The sequence below is a fragment of the Culex pipiens genome, chromosome 2 (genome assembly GCF_016801865.2).
Source record: "Culex pipiens pallens isolate TS chromosome 2, TS_CPP_V2, whole genome shotgun sequence".
NCBI lineage: Eukaryota > Metazoa > Arthropoda > Insecta > Diptera > Culicidae > Culex > Culex pipiens.
In genome coordinates, this window is record NC_068938.1 from 116399274 (window position 1) to 116416215 (window position 16942).

Sequence of the window (16942 nt, forward strand, 5' to 3'; positions counted from 1 at the left end):
GTAAAAAAATGTGTGCGTATGCGCTCGTGATGTCACGCTGTAAAACCTAATGGTCACTTGACCCGTTGTTGTCAAAAAAACTGGGAAATGGTACATTTTTGGGGAACGTAACATAGCCTTACGTGTGATGTATATTTCTTTGCCTTAATAATTTAAACAAATATTTAAGCAAACTTGCCACATTCATTTGGAAAATGCCAGTTTTATTCGAAAAATGAAAAAAAAATGTGTGTTGTGTTATAAACAGAAAGATGATTCAAATTTCAAACAGAATCTCAAAACAATCGAGTATGCATAAGGAATGTAATAAACTTAACGGGATTTGTACTTCATCGGTTTAGCTGAGATTAGATCTGCTCACACGTACAGTTGGGGAAAGGTTCTGCGGAAATAGGCACTGTTTGAGCTGACAACACTCGATCGAATATCACCCAGCATGTCGCCAATAGATTTTTCGTTTTCAGCGTCCACGCCAGAGATTTTTGCCAACGATTCCAAAAACACTTTGATTCCCTCCTGATCATTCTCAATCTGCATCTGCGAGTAGTGATCTTCGCAGTCGTCGTACAGTTTCTGCGCCAGCTGTAAATAGTAATAACGGTAGGGATCAGTATTAGTACTTGCGAAACGCGTGTGAAGTTGGAAATTCCACTTCAAAAGGGATCAGTATTAGTTATTACGAAATGCGTGTGAAGTTGTAAATTCCTACCTCGACCACCGCTGTGGGAAAGTTGGCAAGCTTGGCAACCTTAATTCCGAAACTTTTCGGCATGACTCCCTCCTTGACTTGGTACAAAAGCGTGAAACCATCCTTGTCCGCGATCGCATCCATGTGGCAGCTTTTTACAGTTTTCACTTGCTCCGCCATTTCGGTGATTTCGTGAAAGTGGGTCGCGAAAAGCGAAAAGCATTTAGTTTGTTTTGCCAGATATTCGGCTATGGACCACGCAATGCCACAACCTTCGTACGTGGAAGTGCCACGACCAAGCTCATCGATGATAACCAGCGAGTTCTCCGTGGCCGTGCGAACGATTCCCGCGGTTTCGACCATTTCCACCATGAACGTGCTCAACCCCTTGCTCAAGTTATCGTCGGCGCCCACCCGGCCAAGGATGGAATCGACAATCGAGATTTCCGCTTCTGCGCACGGAACGAAAGCACCGACGTGGGCCATGAGAACTGCGACACCAACCGAACGAATAAAGGTGCTTTTTCCACCCATGTTGGGACCGGTAATGATGTACATGGTCGTTTTGTTCTTCTCAAAGACCGCGTCGTTCGCGATAAAGCTGACATCCTCTTGCAGCTCAAGACACGGGTGGCGCAGTTTGGTAAGCTTCAAGCGACCCTCTCCCATGGCGAAGATTTTCGGGCGGACGTACGGCTCGGGAGCACTGACTGCTGCAATGGCAAAGCTAACGAAGCAGTCGAGCTGAGCAATCTGATTGTTGAGCATGGTCCACGGTTCAACGTAGCCAATTGCAATCCGTATCACCTCGTCTACGATCGACTTCTGCTGTGCTTCGTACGATTCTTTGGCACTTGCAAAATCGCCGTTTAGATCGGTCAGCTTATCGTTGGTGAAGCGAGCACCTCCTTTAACGGCGTCAAGCACCTGGAATTGGAGATTTAAATAGTTTTTAAGATCAGTTAAAGATCTCATTCACAAAAATTTCAAACTTACCCGAAACTTTGTGCTTTTGCGGATGAGAGTTTCGTCCTTGAGGGAAATCCGGAAATGAAATCCGTGATGGCCAACAAAATCTAGCTTTATCGAAGATCCAGCATCCAGTCCCAGATCGTCAGCAACTTTTGTGAGCAATCTTTTCATCTTGGACTCGACTTCGTCCATTTGCTGCTTGAACTCTTTTAACTGGTCGTCAAACGTGGGTTTGACAAGGTATTCACCACGCTCGATTGCTGTCAGATCAAGGATTTGCTCGACCATCGATTTAAACATCTTCAAATCTCCCAGCGTGTCCTTCATCGGATCGAGGACGATGCTTCGCATTGCCGTGTTTTCGATCGATTCCAGCAGTCGCAGAACGATTGGAATCCGAAGCACGACCTGGTACAGCCGGTAGATATCCTGGAGCGAGGCCTTCTTCCGGAGCAACTTTTTGATCAAGATGAGAATGTCCGGAATGCGCTTCAAGTGGACGTCGTGCAGCTCCGACCGGACGTTCGTACTGTCCACGAGGGACTTGACAATGTCCTGGCGATCTTTGATAATGTCAATGCTGCGAAGGGGTTGCTTCAACCATTGGTTGACCAATCGATGGCCTTGGGGAGTTCGGCATCGGTCCAAAACTCCCAAAACGCTGTGCCACTTGAATGCCGCAGAGTTCATCGCCAATCCTGGTTTTGGGAACAGATTCAACGCGGAAACGGCAGCCGCATCGAGGTGAACAAATCTGAAAAAAAGAAGATTTTTACCGAGATGTTTCGCAGATCATTGTGCTGCTACTACAAACCGATGCAAATTGAGCAGCTTTAACTCGTAGTGGCCATGATTTGCAGAATCGTTGGTTAGCTCAAGGTACCGGATCGCGACACCCAGCGCAGCAAGTGCAGTTGTTTTCGACGTTTCCGGCATCGTGTTGGCGCTTTCCTGTTGACCTTCGGCAAAGTGCAGCAACTTGTTGAGATCCGAAATCACCTCGTTCTTCTCCAGCGAGAACTCCTGCTTCTTCTTCGACGTTACGACTACGTTGTTTCTTTCCAGCAGCGTTTTAATGCGATCGTAATCGGCGTCCCTCGGCGATGGCAAGATGCATTCCTTCGGGCCAAGGATAACGATTACGGCCTCCAGCTCCGAGTAAAAGTCGTCGTCAACAAACTCGGACACGGAAAACAGTCGCTCGTTGTTTTCGACGCAAGCAATTCCGATGATCTTTTGTTTGCCGAGTAGCTTTACGTGCAATGCAATCAGTGCAGATCCGGCCACCATTCCATTATTGGCGAACAGCAGATCCTCAAACTGGGTCAGGTTTCCGGGTGAACCTTTGAACTCCAGCTGCCAGTCGTTAGATGTCTTGGTGGGGCCTTTGTTGGTGTAAACCTCAGCGCGATAGTTGCGCACCAGCAGCAGATCCCGGATGAAGCTTTCAAAGTTGTTCTTGCTCAAGACCACGTAAGGGAGTTCGTCTTCCAGGCCAGCCGGGGCCATAATTTTGACCACGTTGATTGACTTGAACACACACTTGGCAACGAATTCGGCATCGGGTCCATGGCAGCTGTAGTAATCTGAACGGTCGAAGAAACGAACCGTGGTGGAAGATTTCTGGAATTGTAGAAATTGACAACAGAGATACAACATAAACGAGAACCAGCGTAATGTAAGTCAACTTTCTCTACTGATCAAGTGAAAACAAAAATCTCCCTTCGACGCTATCAATCTCGAGGCCGCGTCGGTAAGATAACCTTTGACCTGCATTGATTTAAACGATGTCGCGCCAATAAAATCTTCTAGTACCGCTTTGTCAGTACGAAAATATTCACGGAGTCAAGCACATCGAATGTATTTTCTCAATTCAACGATGAAAACTTTGGTCATCGTTCTAACGATTGCCATTGGGGGTGGCCTTCTAGTTGATGGATTCCCAGGGAAGTTAGGCGCACAACGTTACGAATTTCAGCAGCGATCGGTTCCTGCAGAATTTCCAGAAAGCAACATTGTTACGTGAGTAAACACACAGCAAACAAAATTAAAAACAACACAGCAAAGTAACTGCGCTATTTAAATTTGTTCTAGAACTCCAGAGTACCAGGAGCATGACGCTGTTACCTCTGTCTACGTATCAAGCCCCAAATGGTCTCAGCTACATCCGAACGAAGTGAATGCCTTTGCAGAAATATATCGTCAGAGTTACAATCAACTGGTAGATCAGTATAACCGAATGTTTGGCCTACAATATGGCTACGTAATGCCAGGTATTTTCACAGTAATTTCTTAAAAATACTCAAGATTACTGTTTCACTCATTTACAGTCCAATACCAACTATTTGAGCTTCCCACGGGTATTTCATGGCGGGATTACTTTGGCAGCCAGCAGCAATATGTAAGCCAACAAACGGAGGAAATGTCACGCCGGCTATTTTACCAAATTCAAAACGGCACAATTGCGCAACAAGCTCTAGAGACACCAAGTTTCTTCGTCAATCAGGTAGCAGATTTGCTCGATCAGGTGCACAGCCATGTTGAAGAAGCTGTGTCTCCACAAGAATATCAACCTGAAATCATGCACGAAGAGACAGACACACAGCAGCAATTCAACGATAGAGATCATTCAATGGTGTTGGCTTTTAATCCCGCAACTGGAACATACGAGTATGTCTATGTTCAAAAGACACTAATCGAAGACACCTCCACGACCAGCAAAAGTGTAAGAACCTCATACATCCAAAGTCTTCCTCCAGTGCTGTTTGATAATCAGGCAGTTCGTCGAGATATCGAAAACAGTGACGAGATATTTGAAGATACAACGACTCCATCGTCTATACAAACAACCACTGATAATTACTACAGAAGCACATACGAGCAGCAACAGGTATACGATCTACAGTTTCTTGAAAAAATTTCGAGCAGTCCGTCACCCAAACCAAACAATGTAATGTCTCTGGTGCGTAAAAAGCAAGAAACGAGCAGTAGTTCAACTACAACAACGACAACGAGTACAACGCCAAAGCCAACGACGGAAAGCAACGTGATGTCCATGTTGCCTCACAAGCAACAAAAGGTAGATTACATCAGTCTTCATCAGCAAATAAGGCAAACATTGGATCAACATATGAAACAACAAAACCATACCGCCGAACATGCGGAAACTCACTATATGGGGATGAACAGCAATCAAGATCATCTAAAACTAACGTACGATGTCGTTGATGGTCCAAAGCCAAATCGAGAAGTTTCACGTGGTGATCAACAAAGCTCTGATGAAGACTTCGTGACGGATGAAATGGTCGAACAGGCGGCTACCGATCCTACATTCACAGTAGTTACACAAAGAGTCACAGAAAAGCCATCCTCGCCAAAACCGAAACCAACCCAGATTCCACGCATCGAGCCGGCGGCCTCCAGAACCGTTCCTCTATACACTGCTCCACTAGCTCCGTTTCCAGTAATTATTCATACTAGCTACCCATTGTACGCTGCACCCCTTGCATCATTCCCTGAAACAGTTCATGTTGAACCAGCCCAAGTAATGAATACAACCCAATACAGAAACATGTTTAACATTTCCAAATATTCCTAGGTCCAGACGATCCAATTCTCCGAACTGGAAGACATGAACCAAGAATATTTCCACCCCGTACAACATTCCATTCCTCCCGAGAGTTACGATCAACACCAAGAAGTGCAAGTTCTAGAACAAATTCCGGCAGAGTTTGTCATGCCAGCGTACGGTAAATAAAGTTTATTTAAAATTTGCAACCATTTACTATCAACTATTTACAATCTTTGAAGATCAACAAATCGCTATGACGCACGTGCTGGGTTTGCAGCAGCAAAGCTCAATCGGTCAAGATTTCAACCCACAATTCTTGGAAAAGCAGCAGCCTCCGGAGCAAGCGTATCGCAATCCAGAACTTGACGCTCCTCAATCGATTGTGTCCACCAAGCGGGAGGAGGAGTCAGTGCAGGTAGGTTCGGGATTCCATTGCGAAAAATTTTATGTTGTTTCAATCTTATTTTTAGCAGGTTCAAGAAGTAACAACAGCTGAACCCGTTCTTCAAGCACCTAACCATAAGCCGTGGCTGCAGCGACAATGGGTCAAGCTGGCCAAACATTTCTGAGTTATTCTCATTAGAATGTATATATTAGGGTGGTCCAAATCCGAGCTTTTTTGGGGCTACCCCCTGAAATCAAAAATTGACCCATCGAAAAACGAAGTTGACTTTATAGCTGTCGGCCACTATTGCTAGTACCAACCACTAGTGTCTTCCTTTTAACTTCAGGGGCTTCGCCGCCCTGGGCTCCTAAGTGTTTGAGTACGGCACGGAGCGACGGCGCCGGATACCCATATTTACACTTCTGGAGTTTTTTTTGAAAAGGTCCAATAAAACAAATTTCCATCTTTTGCTTTTTGGGTGTTTTTGAAACCGCCTTGAGTCAGGGATATTAAAAACACCCAAAAAGCAAAAACTGGAAATTTGTTTTATTGGACCTTTTAAAAAAAACTCCAGACTTAGAAATATTCGAGCGTCCGCCGTAGGATTCGAACCAGCAACCTCTGGATTGTGAGTACAGTGCGCGTTCCGATTGAGCCACACGGGCGGGACTAACAGCTGTTAACTTTTTTACCTGTGAAAACGCTATAATTATCCGATTCTTCCCATTTCTCAGATGTAGTTCCTTCATTAAATGTAGAACAACTTTCCCAAATACGCCCTATTTTTAGAGATTTTTTCCCGCGAAGTTTTTTCTATTATTTTTTATTATAGCGTTTTTCAGTCGGAGGCTGGTTCAGCTCTTTTTTTCCCAAAAAGTTATTAGCGCCAAAAACTGACCATTTTTTGACCAAACGACGACAAAAGTCCAAGCATCATTGTTAGGTAGCCTTACAGCTGGCCGCGCAAAAATGGTCAGTTTTGGGCGCTAATAACTTCGCGGGAAAAATACTAAAAATATGGTGTCTTCGGGAAAGCTGTTCTAAATTTAATGAAGGTTGTACATCTGAGCCTAGTAATGGGTCGATCTTTGATTTCAAGGGGTAGCCCCAAAAAAAGCCCGGATTTGGACCACCCTGGTATGCATTATAATATAATTATATCAGTGTGACTATTCTAGCTAAACATTGTAATAGGACCGAAGCCGAAGTGTAACCAAAGAGTCTATCCTGCTCGTTCCTAATGAAAACATCAACAGACGTGAGCAGGATAGATTCTTTGTTTACACGTAGGCATCGGCCCTTTTGCATTGTTTTGCTTGTTTTGGACTATGTCTTGTGCCAAAAAAATAGGAAATAGTCAAATAAACATTTGATGTTAGCAATTCGAGCCTTTTTTTCACGCCGAGAACATAAGTTTTTCGAAAAAAGTACAACTTAGTTTAAGTTTAAAAAAAAACGCTACTAAATCGTTAATTAATTAATTAATTAATTAATCAATTAATAAATTAATTATTAAAGCGACGTCGACATTTTAAAATTACCCTTTACTGCAGTCTTATAGCTTTTAAACATAACTTTTGAACAACTAAATGAAACTTGACAATTTTTTATACCAGGCTGTAGTAGAACACATCCGGACAAAATTCGATCTGCCTAACAGAGAAAATAAAATGCATAGTTTTCATCAGGAATCTGAGTCGATAACTATGAATGAAGGTGGATCTAGGAGGTCAAATCAAGGTCAAATTAAAAAGTTTATTTTTCGAGTGATTTTATAGCTTCTCCTCAGTTAGATCCCTTAATCGTGTTTCAACATAGCTTACCAACTGTGCTGGAATTCCATGATCTAGCTTAATTGACTTGCTTTTATGTATACTTATCTTCAAATCAGAACACCCTCACTGAGAAATGTAACGACCCGATCAGTCTGATGGTAGAATAAAATCGGGCTGACAAAGGCCGATTGAGGCGTTACATTTTTCAGTGGGCCTTGGCTCAGAGTCACCTAATTTTAAACTATTAATCTAGTATTTCTCTACTTTGAATTGACTTATGTAGCAGTTATTTTTTTTAATAGGTATAAACTTGTAAAACTGTCAGTCCGTTAATCGTTTTTATATTACTATGCTGTAGGCATAATTTAACACCATGACCATAAACGCTTCAGAGTAAAAAAAATGAAACTTTGAACTTTTGCTACGTATTTTACATGCAATTTCTCTTTAATTTCTACGCAACAAATTAAAACTGAAGATTTTGAAACTCGGCCCAGAAGTTCAGAATGGTTCCAGAAACCATGTCCAATCATTGGTTTGGGCGGATTTCTTTTTTTATAATAACGGTATGGGGAGGACCCGTGAGGTTGTAATAGGTCCTATGCGCCATTCGTTAACAAATCCGCTTTCAATCAATTCTCGTACAATTTTCAAAATATCAACTTTAAAAATGCTTTAAGTTTATCATCAGCACGTTAAGCGCTTCTTACTGATTTTTTTATTTGCTGTTTTTTCAATGAAAATTTGATTTGTTTTAGGGGAAAAAATCAAACAAGTGCCAGAAGTCGCGACGGCTGTAACGACGAATTGCTGTAACATATTCACGTTTTGCCTTCGTCACCTTACTGAGGAAAGGCTATAAAATCAATCGAAAAACGAAATTCTTAATTTGACCTCCTAGACCCACCTTCATATATACTTATCGACTCAGAATCACATTCTGAGCAAATGTCTGTGTGTGTGGTGGGATGTTGATAAAAAAAATGCACTGGATTATTTCGGCACTGGCTGAACCGATTTGGACCGTATTGGTCTCATCTCCCCATCCCATAAATCGCTATTGAAAGTTATAAAGTTTTGTAAAGTACTTCAAAAGTTATGCTAAAAAGAGATTCTAGCAAAAGTCCGGAAGATTGTAAAAAGAATGTTTTTGTTAGAAACCCCGTTTTTAGAAAGGTATTCGAAAGACCTTTCCAACGAGTTCAAAAGATTGCGCACTTAAGTGTTATTTATGCACTTTTTAAAGGCCGGATCTCATATATATCGATGAAAAAGTTGTCCGGATCTATCATGCGACCTGTCGATGGAAAAGACCTTTCCAACGAGTTCAGTAGATTGCAGATCTGACAACCCTATCAAAAGTTATAAGCACATAAGTGCCCTGAATCATGAAGATCTGACTACCCAATCTGATGTTATGAATAATGAATCAAGTTGATAGAACACTGAAAGGTCCACCCTTGTGTATCTATTTTGGATAGCATTACCCTCTAAATGAGAGGAAGGCAACAACCACCTAAGGGTAGATTAAGTAACGAAAGGTTAGGAAGTCGCGATTTTGGCCCACAATACGGTTATCCTCACAAATGATGCTCTAAAGCACTCATTCCCAAACTATTTTGGCCCAGGCCCCACCTTTCATACATCAACGGAGGGGCCCACGGCCATTCCGAGAACTTGTGAACCACCAGTGGAGCCCAGTACCTGCTTTGGGAAACACTGCCAAGTCTAAGTACACCACCTCGACTGCCGAAACGTTAACTTTACATTTTTAAACACCTACAAATTTTGCCTAATGATATCGATAATTTATACTAGTCGTACTTACCTCAGGCAACGTTTTGAAGAATTTAATAAAGTTTTTCTGCTGATTTGCATCTGTGAAGCATGGAAAAAGAACGATACATTATCTATGGAATTTTTATCATCGATCTAATGGAATACATACCCAAGTTCAAACAATGAAGAGGCTTCAAATTTGCCATTTTTATCAATGGCACAAGAACCAACAGTTACAAAAAGGTATATTTTAATTATTTAATTTCAGTTCGCAAACTCGTAACCTGATCAGCGCCCAACAAATTTGGCAGAATCACAACAAAACTGCAAAAAGCGCGCGTTTCAAAAAGAAACGTCACAATATTACCGTGATCCCTGCAAGAAAGTGAGCGGTGGTTCGAGGCTTGGCTAAATGTAGAGGGAATGAACAGTGATGCCAGTGCTACACAGAAGATTTTTTTTTTCATTTTCATGTAACATTGTGGATTTAGTTGGTAGCTGGATTTTCTGGCATTTTTTCACGGTCGTTGGAAACGGTCGTGGATAGACCTAAGGGGTTCTCAATTGGAGTGAAAAAGTTCAAGTTGTATGGATTCAAATTTAGATTTTAATCACTTCTCCGACATTAGGAATAATTGTTTGAACATGCTCGCAATTTTTTATTTACTGGTCGAAAAGTATTATGTTTCTTGAAAAAAGTTTCACTTTTAACCACATGATCTAACTTAATTCTGGCTCGATGCCGCCATCACGCGACCGCGTTCTCCGTTTGTTTGTCAACAATGCTGCAGCTGGATGGTGAGACGAAGTAAGAGGGGGAGAGGTTTTGACATTTTTATGCCCGCATCTGGCCCGCCGCCTATTTCGTCGGTCGTTGAGCCGACGGTCGTTTCCAACGACCGAGTCCAGCAAGGGACCATCCATAAACCACGTGGACACTTTTTTGGAAATCTCGAACCCCCCCCCCCGCCTCTCGTGGACAATTGTCCATAGAAAAAAATCTTTTTTGTATTGAGAGATTCGACAGAAACGTGCACGCATCCTGGTGGCGAGTAGAAGCACTACGCAACGATGTTCGGAATGACAGCGTGCTTGAAAATATTATTTTTTTTGCAGTTTTTGATTTTTATTTCCTTCAAATATTTTTTAACGTCGATGAAAGTTATTGTAAAGTGTGGCAATCGCATAAACGAATCGAATGATGTATAAATCATAGGGGCTGAGTTAATTTTTCATGTTTTTTCCTCAAATTTATCAAAAAGATCTTTTGAAAAACTGATTTAAATATGATTTATTTGATTGATAATGCTCCTTATGTGTGTATTATTGATAGAACAAACTATTAGAGTCATATTACAGCATAATTACAATAATTTTCTCAAAAAATTGCCAGTTATCCGAATTTTTCCAAAAAATTCAAAAAAATCACCAAAATGCATTTTTAAGGTCAATATTTTCGTCAAAGGGGAAGAAAAGTAAAGTTTAAACACTTTTACATAACATTTCATCATTACTTTTAACTTTTGCAACATTTAACTCTAGTTATCAAAAATATCGATCATCTTTTTAGAAAAATCGTTTAAATAAAATACCAGTCACAATTAATCACTACAAATCACCACGCATTATGATCGTTAGCGAAATTGCCACACTTTGCAATACCCCACTTTTCTGAAAATGCTTGATTTTTCATCATAAACGCGATTTTTCCCTAAAAACTGCCCAAACTGTATGGGGGCTGTCATTCCGAACACCGCTGGAACAACAGCGAACCTAGCGGAAAAAACGTCGTCGAATTCTTCAATGGAGCGATGGTCCCCAACTGGGAGGGAGAAGCGAAGAGGTCTTCTTATTCTTATTCATTTTCTTGTTGTTGTTTTTGTTTTTTTGTGCAAGATAATTTCAGTTCCCATTTAAATTTCCAGTCAGTCGTCATCTGCCCTTCTTGACAATACAAATTTTCTTGCAGCACATTTCAAAATAGTGCTCAAGATCGTGCATGACTCATGTGATGCAACTTTCTCCGCCAATTTTTTTTATTCATAACTTATTTTTATTAGGTCCTCTTCGGTGCCGAGACGAGGGTAGGACCGGAAATCATGAAAGTTACATAAAAAATAATGATTTTTTTTTAGCTGGGTGCTGAACTCGTTGAAGATCCTCCACAGCTCAGCCGAACTGTAGAGTACCTCCTTGCCTTGTTCCTTCGTGACTCCAAAGGCGTGAGGGGCCAGTATTTTGTTTGCTGCTTCCTGCTTGTCGAAGGCGATCCTTCTGTTTATATCCGGAACCGCACCCGACAGCACAGGAAACTACAGCGTCGTAAGCGCCGGTACTGCCGGACTTTGTTTTCTGTCATTTTCCATTCTGGTTGCAATAAAATGCAAAACCCGAGCTGTGGAGGAAGTGAAGTGAATTCGCTGTGACATGATCATTCTTCCGAGATGCCGGCTTTGCAGAGCGATTGTTTGAAAAACGGTGGCTAATGTTAAATTGAACGATCTTAATTTTTAGGCAAATTTTACCAACGATGAATTTTTTTTCAAAAAAAAAAAATGAAAACGTTCTGCTTCTTTTTTATTTATGTCAACCTCCAGCTCGCCGTTTTTCCTTCTTTGTTCCTATATTCGTTCAAAGAATTTGCTTCACTTCCTCCACAGCTCGGGTTGTACTGAACGATTTATATATTTAAACACATTGACTAACTACTACTAACTAAATAAGTCTTAGTTTAAGTACATGTATGTAAGACATAACATTGATTGATTTATGGTCATATTGGAAATATATCTCATGAAAACATATTTTCAACTAAATCTTATCAAAAATTAGCAAAAATTGACAAATAAATAAAGTTAATTATTTTATTTTATTTTATCCTCTTTTGTATTCAATGAATTGTCTCAGTCTGAAAAAAACATTTGCAAATTTAAAAACTTTTTTAAATTTATTTTCCTTCAAACACAATACTGCTCTAGCCACATAAGAACAGTAACAAAAATTGAAGGCGGCTCTCACTGACAGTTCGCAAGTGGCTGACACTGACAACTAGGTGTATTCTTCTCCACCCGACTCAGGTCCCCAAGGTACTGATCGTACAATTCGCGATTAAAAGCTCAAAAATTCTGACAGATAGCGCAAAGCATCGAAGAATGACGACTCAAATTTTCGCTGTTCGGTTACATAGGAATGCAAACTTAAAATTTAATTTACAGCTCTTAGAACAATAGTTGTAAAGTTGTTTTGAACGCTGGAATTTAACAAAACAGAATTCGCATACATCTGTCCGAATTTTTGAGCTTTTAATCGCGAATTAGCGATTAAAAGCTCCATAATTCCGGCAGATGGCGCAAAGCATCGAAGAATTCGCGATTAAAAGCTCAAAAATTCCGACAGATGGCGCAAAGCATCGAAGAATGACGATTCAAATTTTCGCTGTTCGGTTACATAGGAATGCAAACTAAAAATTGAATTTACAGCTCTTAGAACAACTTTTGAGAAAAAATTCAAGTAGTACGAGTGTAAACTTGTTGCCTTCTATAAATTAAAGCAATAAAAAAAATCAAAAAAAAAATAATTTTGAAAAAATAATATTGTTTAAAATGATAGAACATCAAAAGTTAACAAAGTATCAGCTCGAATTTTTGCTCAAAAGTTGTTTTGAACGCTGGAATTTAACAAAACAGAATTCGCATACATAACCTCAAAGGGCGGAAATTTCAATCGACATTCTTCGCTCTGTTCTGCTACTCAACACTAGGTGTCGCATGTCGTTTGGCTCGTTCAAAAGCGTTCAAAACAACTTTTGAGCAAAAATTCGAGCTGATACTTTGTTAACTTTTGATGCTCTATCATTTTAAACAATATTATTTTTTCAAAATTATTTTTTTTTTGATTTTTTTTATTGCTTTAATTTATAGAAGGCAACAAGTTTACACTCGTACTACTTGAATTTTTTCTCAAAAGTTGTTCTAAGAGCTGTAAATTCAATTTTTAGTTTGCATTCCTATGTAACCGAACAGCGAAAATTTGAATCGTCATTCTTCGATGCTTTGCGCCATCTGTCGGAATTATGGAGCTTTTAATCGCGAATTCGTCATGGGTATGGATATCCTAGCAGATAGAACCTTTTGAAAATTTAATCTAGAATTGTCCTAAAATGAAGCATAGATTGCTGATATTATTGTTTACAGCGATAAAGCTTATTTTTCTGAGTAAAATGACCCTTTGTACGACCACAAAGAGTTTAAAATGGATTTTTAAATCAATTTTGAAAAATTAACCTCACGGTCCTTCTTGACAGAAAAGCTCCTACTTGACAGCTTGTTTCAAGGGGACCATAGTTGATCCATCGAAAAAATGTTGTCTTGTCAAAAAAAAAATTTGCATTAAAATGAAAAATAGTGATCAGAAATGGTTTTTAAATCGTATTTTTTACCGTTGTACATAAAAATTGACATAGGGCTTTAGTACCCAATTGACAAAACAATTTTTTTTCGATGGATCAACTATGGTTTCCTTGGAACGAGCTGTCAAGTAGGACCTTTTCTGTCAAGAAGAGCCTGCGATGTTTATTTATATAAACTGAATTAAAATTCCATCTGAAATCCTTCGCGGTTGTTCAAAGGGTCATTGTACTCAGAAAAATAAACTTTATCGTTGTGAGCAATAATATCACAAATCTACTCAAACAAAATATTACTGTAATGGCAAAAGTAACTTACTGTTGAAATAAAAAAAGTGGTCAAAATTTGCTACATTAAAAGTTTTTATCTTGCTTTGAATATGAAAACTTTTACTGCTACAGTTTTTGAAAATATCATTGCTAACTGATTTAAAAGTTTTAACTTTTAATTCGACTGCATAATTTCTTTCATTTCGTCGTTCTCGTGTAACCGTGCACGCCTAAGTACACAATGTAAACAAACATTTTGGTACACTGAAAATATGCCACACTTTTTATTCAAGTGTCCAAACACTTGAAAGATTGAATAAAGCCACATCATAGATCTAATTGGTTGGTGTTTCAATATTAATAAAAACCACAAAAATGAGCAAAACTTCCACAGCGCATCGAAGTGTTTCGCACATGATCTGACCCTGCAGTACAGAGCACTCAAATATCAATCGCAAAACACTTGAAATTTCGGTGATTTTCCATGAAATAATTTCAATAGCCAAACACTTGAATTTTAAACGCTGTTGAAAATAATAGTACGCTACCACTGCGCCGGCCTGTCAGTTGAAAACGGGCTAAAATCAATCAGTGAAACACATTAAATTCAAGTGGAAAATCACGTTGACTTTGAATAGAGCTTCTTTTGTGTAGATCTTTAGATCAATTTCATGCGTTTTCCTCATCACTTTGAATAATTTAAGACAGTGGGACAAATTCATGAGCAAAACAATTGAAAAGCTTGGGTCACCCGAATGACAAAATACCAAAAAGTCAATCGCCCAAACAGTTGCATTTTAAAGTGGTTTTTATTGATAATGAAACACAAACCAATTAGATCTATAATGTGGCTTTATTCAATCTTTCAAGTGTTTGGACACTTGAATAAAAAGTGTGGCGTAGTTTCAGTGTATGGTATATTTTTTATGAGGAAATAAGATTTAGAAATCGGAAATGGGGTGGCTTAAAAATTAGCATATAAGATTTGGAATTTGCAAATGGAGTGACCAACTAATGGGACATGACCTGACCATGAGCCGCGGAGTTTTTAAGGTCCTGAAATGCACTTGTTTATTTTTTATATTTTTTATGACTCATGAAAGCGCCATCGACGTATTACGTAGTATTTTTCCAGGAGTATTACTTTGCAGTTCATTAAATTGTTGGTTCCTCGTTTTTCCAATTTTGTGTAGGAGTCTCGTGTCAAACAAATTATTTTTTAATGAAAGAATTTGTTTCTGGTTCATCGCTTATTTTCCATGGGCACTGGAAGGCCATCCAAATGTCTATATTGCCATTCAGCTGCTCCCCATCCTGTGAGCCCGTTCACCTCGAATCTGCAATGCTGTTCTACTATGCGGCACTCACTTTCCTCGCCGATGTAGAATTCTGGACAGGCTACAGCAATTACTTTTACAGAGTATCGTTTATTACCTACGAAATAATTACTGTTAGTAAAAAGATATCATGTATCTAATGCAATCTGTTATACAGTGTAAACTCATCAACACTTTGATGTTTGATTATAGCTTCTCAAAAGCGCCATGAACTTTAACTAAGCTATATTACCACGGAAAACTTGGAGGATTTTTCAAAACTTATTTTTAAGACCTAGAAAGTTCAAATTGAGAGTATAGATTCGATCATATTTGTTTCTATCAAAATGCATTTTTTCCACATAAATAATCCTGAACATATTAAGAAATATTTTCCCATAAATTAAATTTTGGTGTGAATGTTTTAGCCTGTCATAAAAGTTAAAAATTTCATCATTAATCGAAGATTTATCATTAATAGCGATATGTTATGCACATTGGGAAAAACTTGAGGCTCTGAACGGCATCATTCCCAATCGGCCATTCTTTGTTATAGAAAAACATTCAATCTTGATTCAGAATGTATCAATCAAAAAAGGGTTTCTTTGTGTTGTTTGTAGAAGCGTTCTATAAATAGTGATTATTTTTTTATTTCAATTTACTATTTGTGGACCCTGAATTCAGAACCATCATTGACAGTAATTGCCCGAAAAGTTAAAGACTCCTTGTACGACCTTAAGATTACACCAGCTTTCAATAAAAAAACAATTCAATTCCCTACAACTTTGTCGAAGGGTGAAAGAAGATCCGAGTTGGTCCTGATTTTGAGTGTTTTTATAGTACGCATTCGCGCATACATTTATGTTTTCAATATGTATACTTATGTTTTTACCTGTGTAAAAGTTGAATGCGTAATCCACAGGAGGTTTTCCATTCTCTCCAAATTGGTACAAGTCAAATTCCACATTTGTTACGGCGTAGTTGCACTTATCGTGAGATATTGAAACAAAACCGACCTCCAAACTAGAATTTAAAGAGATTAATAAATCGAATTCAATTTTCAACCTGCGGCGCAGTACCTTGAAAATGTAACTGGCATACATATAACTCCTACAGTAATGCAGTCTCCATTCTCTAAGTGAACAAAGTGCATCACATAGCGATGAAAGTTTTTCCAGTTCCGCTGTTCGCCTTCACATGCAATTTAAGGAAAAAGAGTTAAAACAGGGGAAAAGTAGTCACAGTTTGCATTAAATTTGAATTTACCAAAACTGTGATCCCTCATGCAGTCCAAATTAAGCGGAAACTCGATTCCATTTATGAGTACTATACCGTTAAGAGTTCCGAAATGTTCATAATGAGTTTGATGATACCTATGTTAAAAATGAAACTAATTGTGAGATTTTATCCAATTTTACCATGGGCAAAATGTTACTTTTTCAAATTTCGAAAGTGATCACGACTCCACTTTTCTTTTGCCATAGCACGAGCTGTTGGTCTTGGATCCATATCCGAAGCAAAGTTAAAGTATGGAAGAGCAGTTGTCCACGTTGCTTGCAGTTTAACCTCCATGTTATGAGAATAATCGTTCTCGAATCGCATTGCACCATCGTATTCCACTCTCCATTTTTGCATGGGTTTTAATGGAGTTATTTTCAAACCTTCTACCGAATATGATCCTACTTCGAAATCTGTTTGTCTCATGCATGTATCTGGTAGTCTAGGAGATACCAACAGTTTGTCACTGAATTCTTGTACTTTCAGGTAGAGAAATCCGTTGA

The 16942-nt window shown here is 39.2% G+C and overlaps 3 protein-coding genes across 4 annotated transcripts; 1 reads left to right on the forward strand and 2 right to left on the reverse strand.

Annotated features, from left to right (window-relative positions):
• Positions 1–163: 163 nt before the first annotated feature.
• Positions 164–9497, reverse strand: LOC120431328 (DNA mismatch repair protein spellchecker 1). Its single transcript, XM_039596459.2, has 6 exons — positions 9340–9497; positions 9220–9269; positions 2475–3283; positions 1685–2414; positions 710–1615; positions 164–582 (listed from the first exon to the last, which is right to left on the reverse strand). The coding sequence occupies exons 1-6, from the start codon at positions 9374–9376 to the stop codon at positions 358–360; spliced, it is 2757 nt and encodes a 918-aa protein (XP_039452393.1). The 5' UTR covers positions 9377–9497; the 3' UTR covers positions 164–357.
• Positions 3454–6998, forward strand: LOC120431329 (uncharacterized). Of its 2 annotated transcripts, none has more exons than XM_039596462.2 (6): positions 3454–3682; positions 3755–3933; positions 3991–5204; positions 5259–5409; positions 5471–5646; positions 5702–6998. In XM_039596462.2, the coding sequence occupies exons 1-6, from the start codon at positions 3519–3521 to the stop codon at positions 5798–5800; spliced, it is 1983 nt and encodes a 660-aa protein (XP_039452396.1). In that variant the 5' UTR covers positions 3454–3518; the 3' UTR covers positions 5801–6998. The 2 variants fall into 2 exon arrangements, with proteins under 2 accessions (XP_039452396.1, XP_039452397.1); XM_039596463.2 differs by having other exon boundaries at positions 3458–3682; positions 5705–6998.
• Positions 9498–10390: 893 nt separating the features above from the next.
• Positions 10391–16936, reverse strand: LOC120431327 (uncharacterized). Its single transcript, XM_052708608.1, has 5 exons — positions 16597–16936; positions 16428–16534; positions 16241–16352; positions 16054–16184; positions 10391–15279 (listed from the first exon to the last, which is right to left on the reverse strand). Exons 1-5 carry the CDS (start codon positions 16863–16865, stop codon positions 15089–15091), a joined length of 810 nt encoding a protein of 269 aa, XP_052564568.1. The 5' UTR covers positions 16866–16936; the 3' UTR covers positions 10391–15088.
• Between the last annotated feature and the right edge of the window lie 6 nt (positions 16937–16942).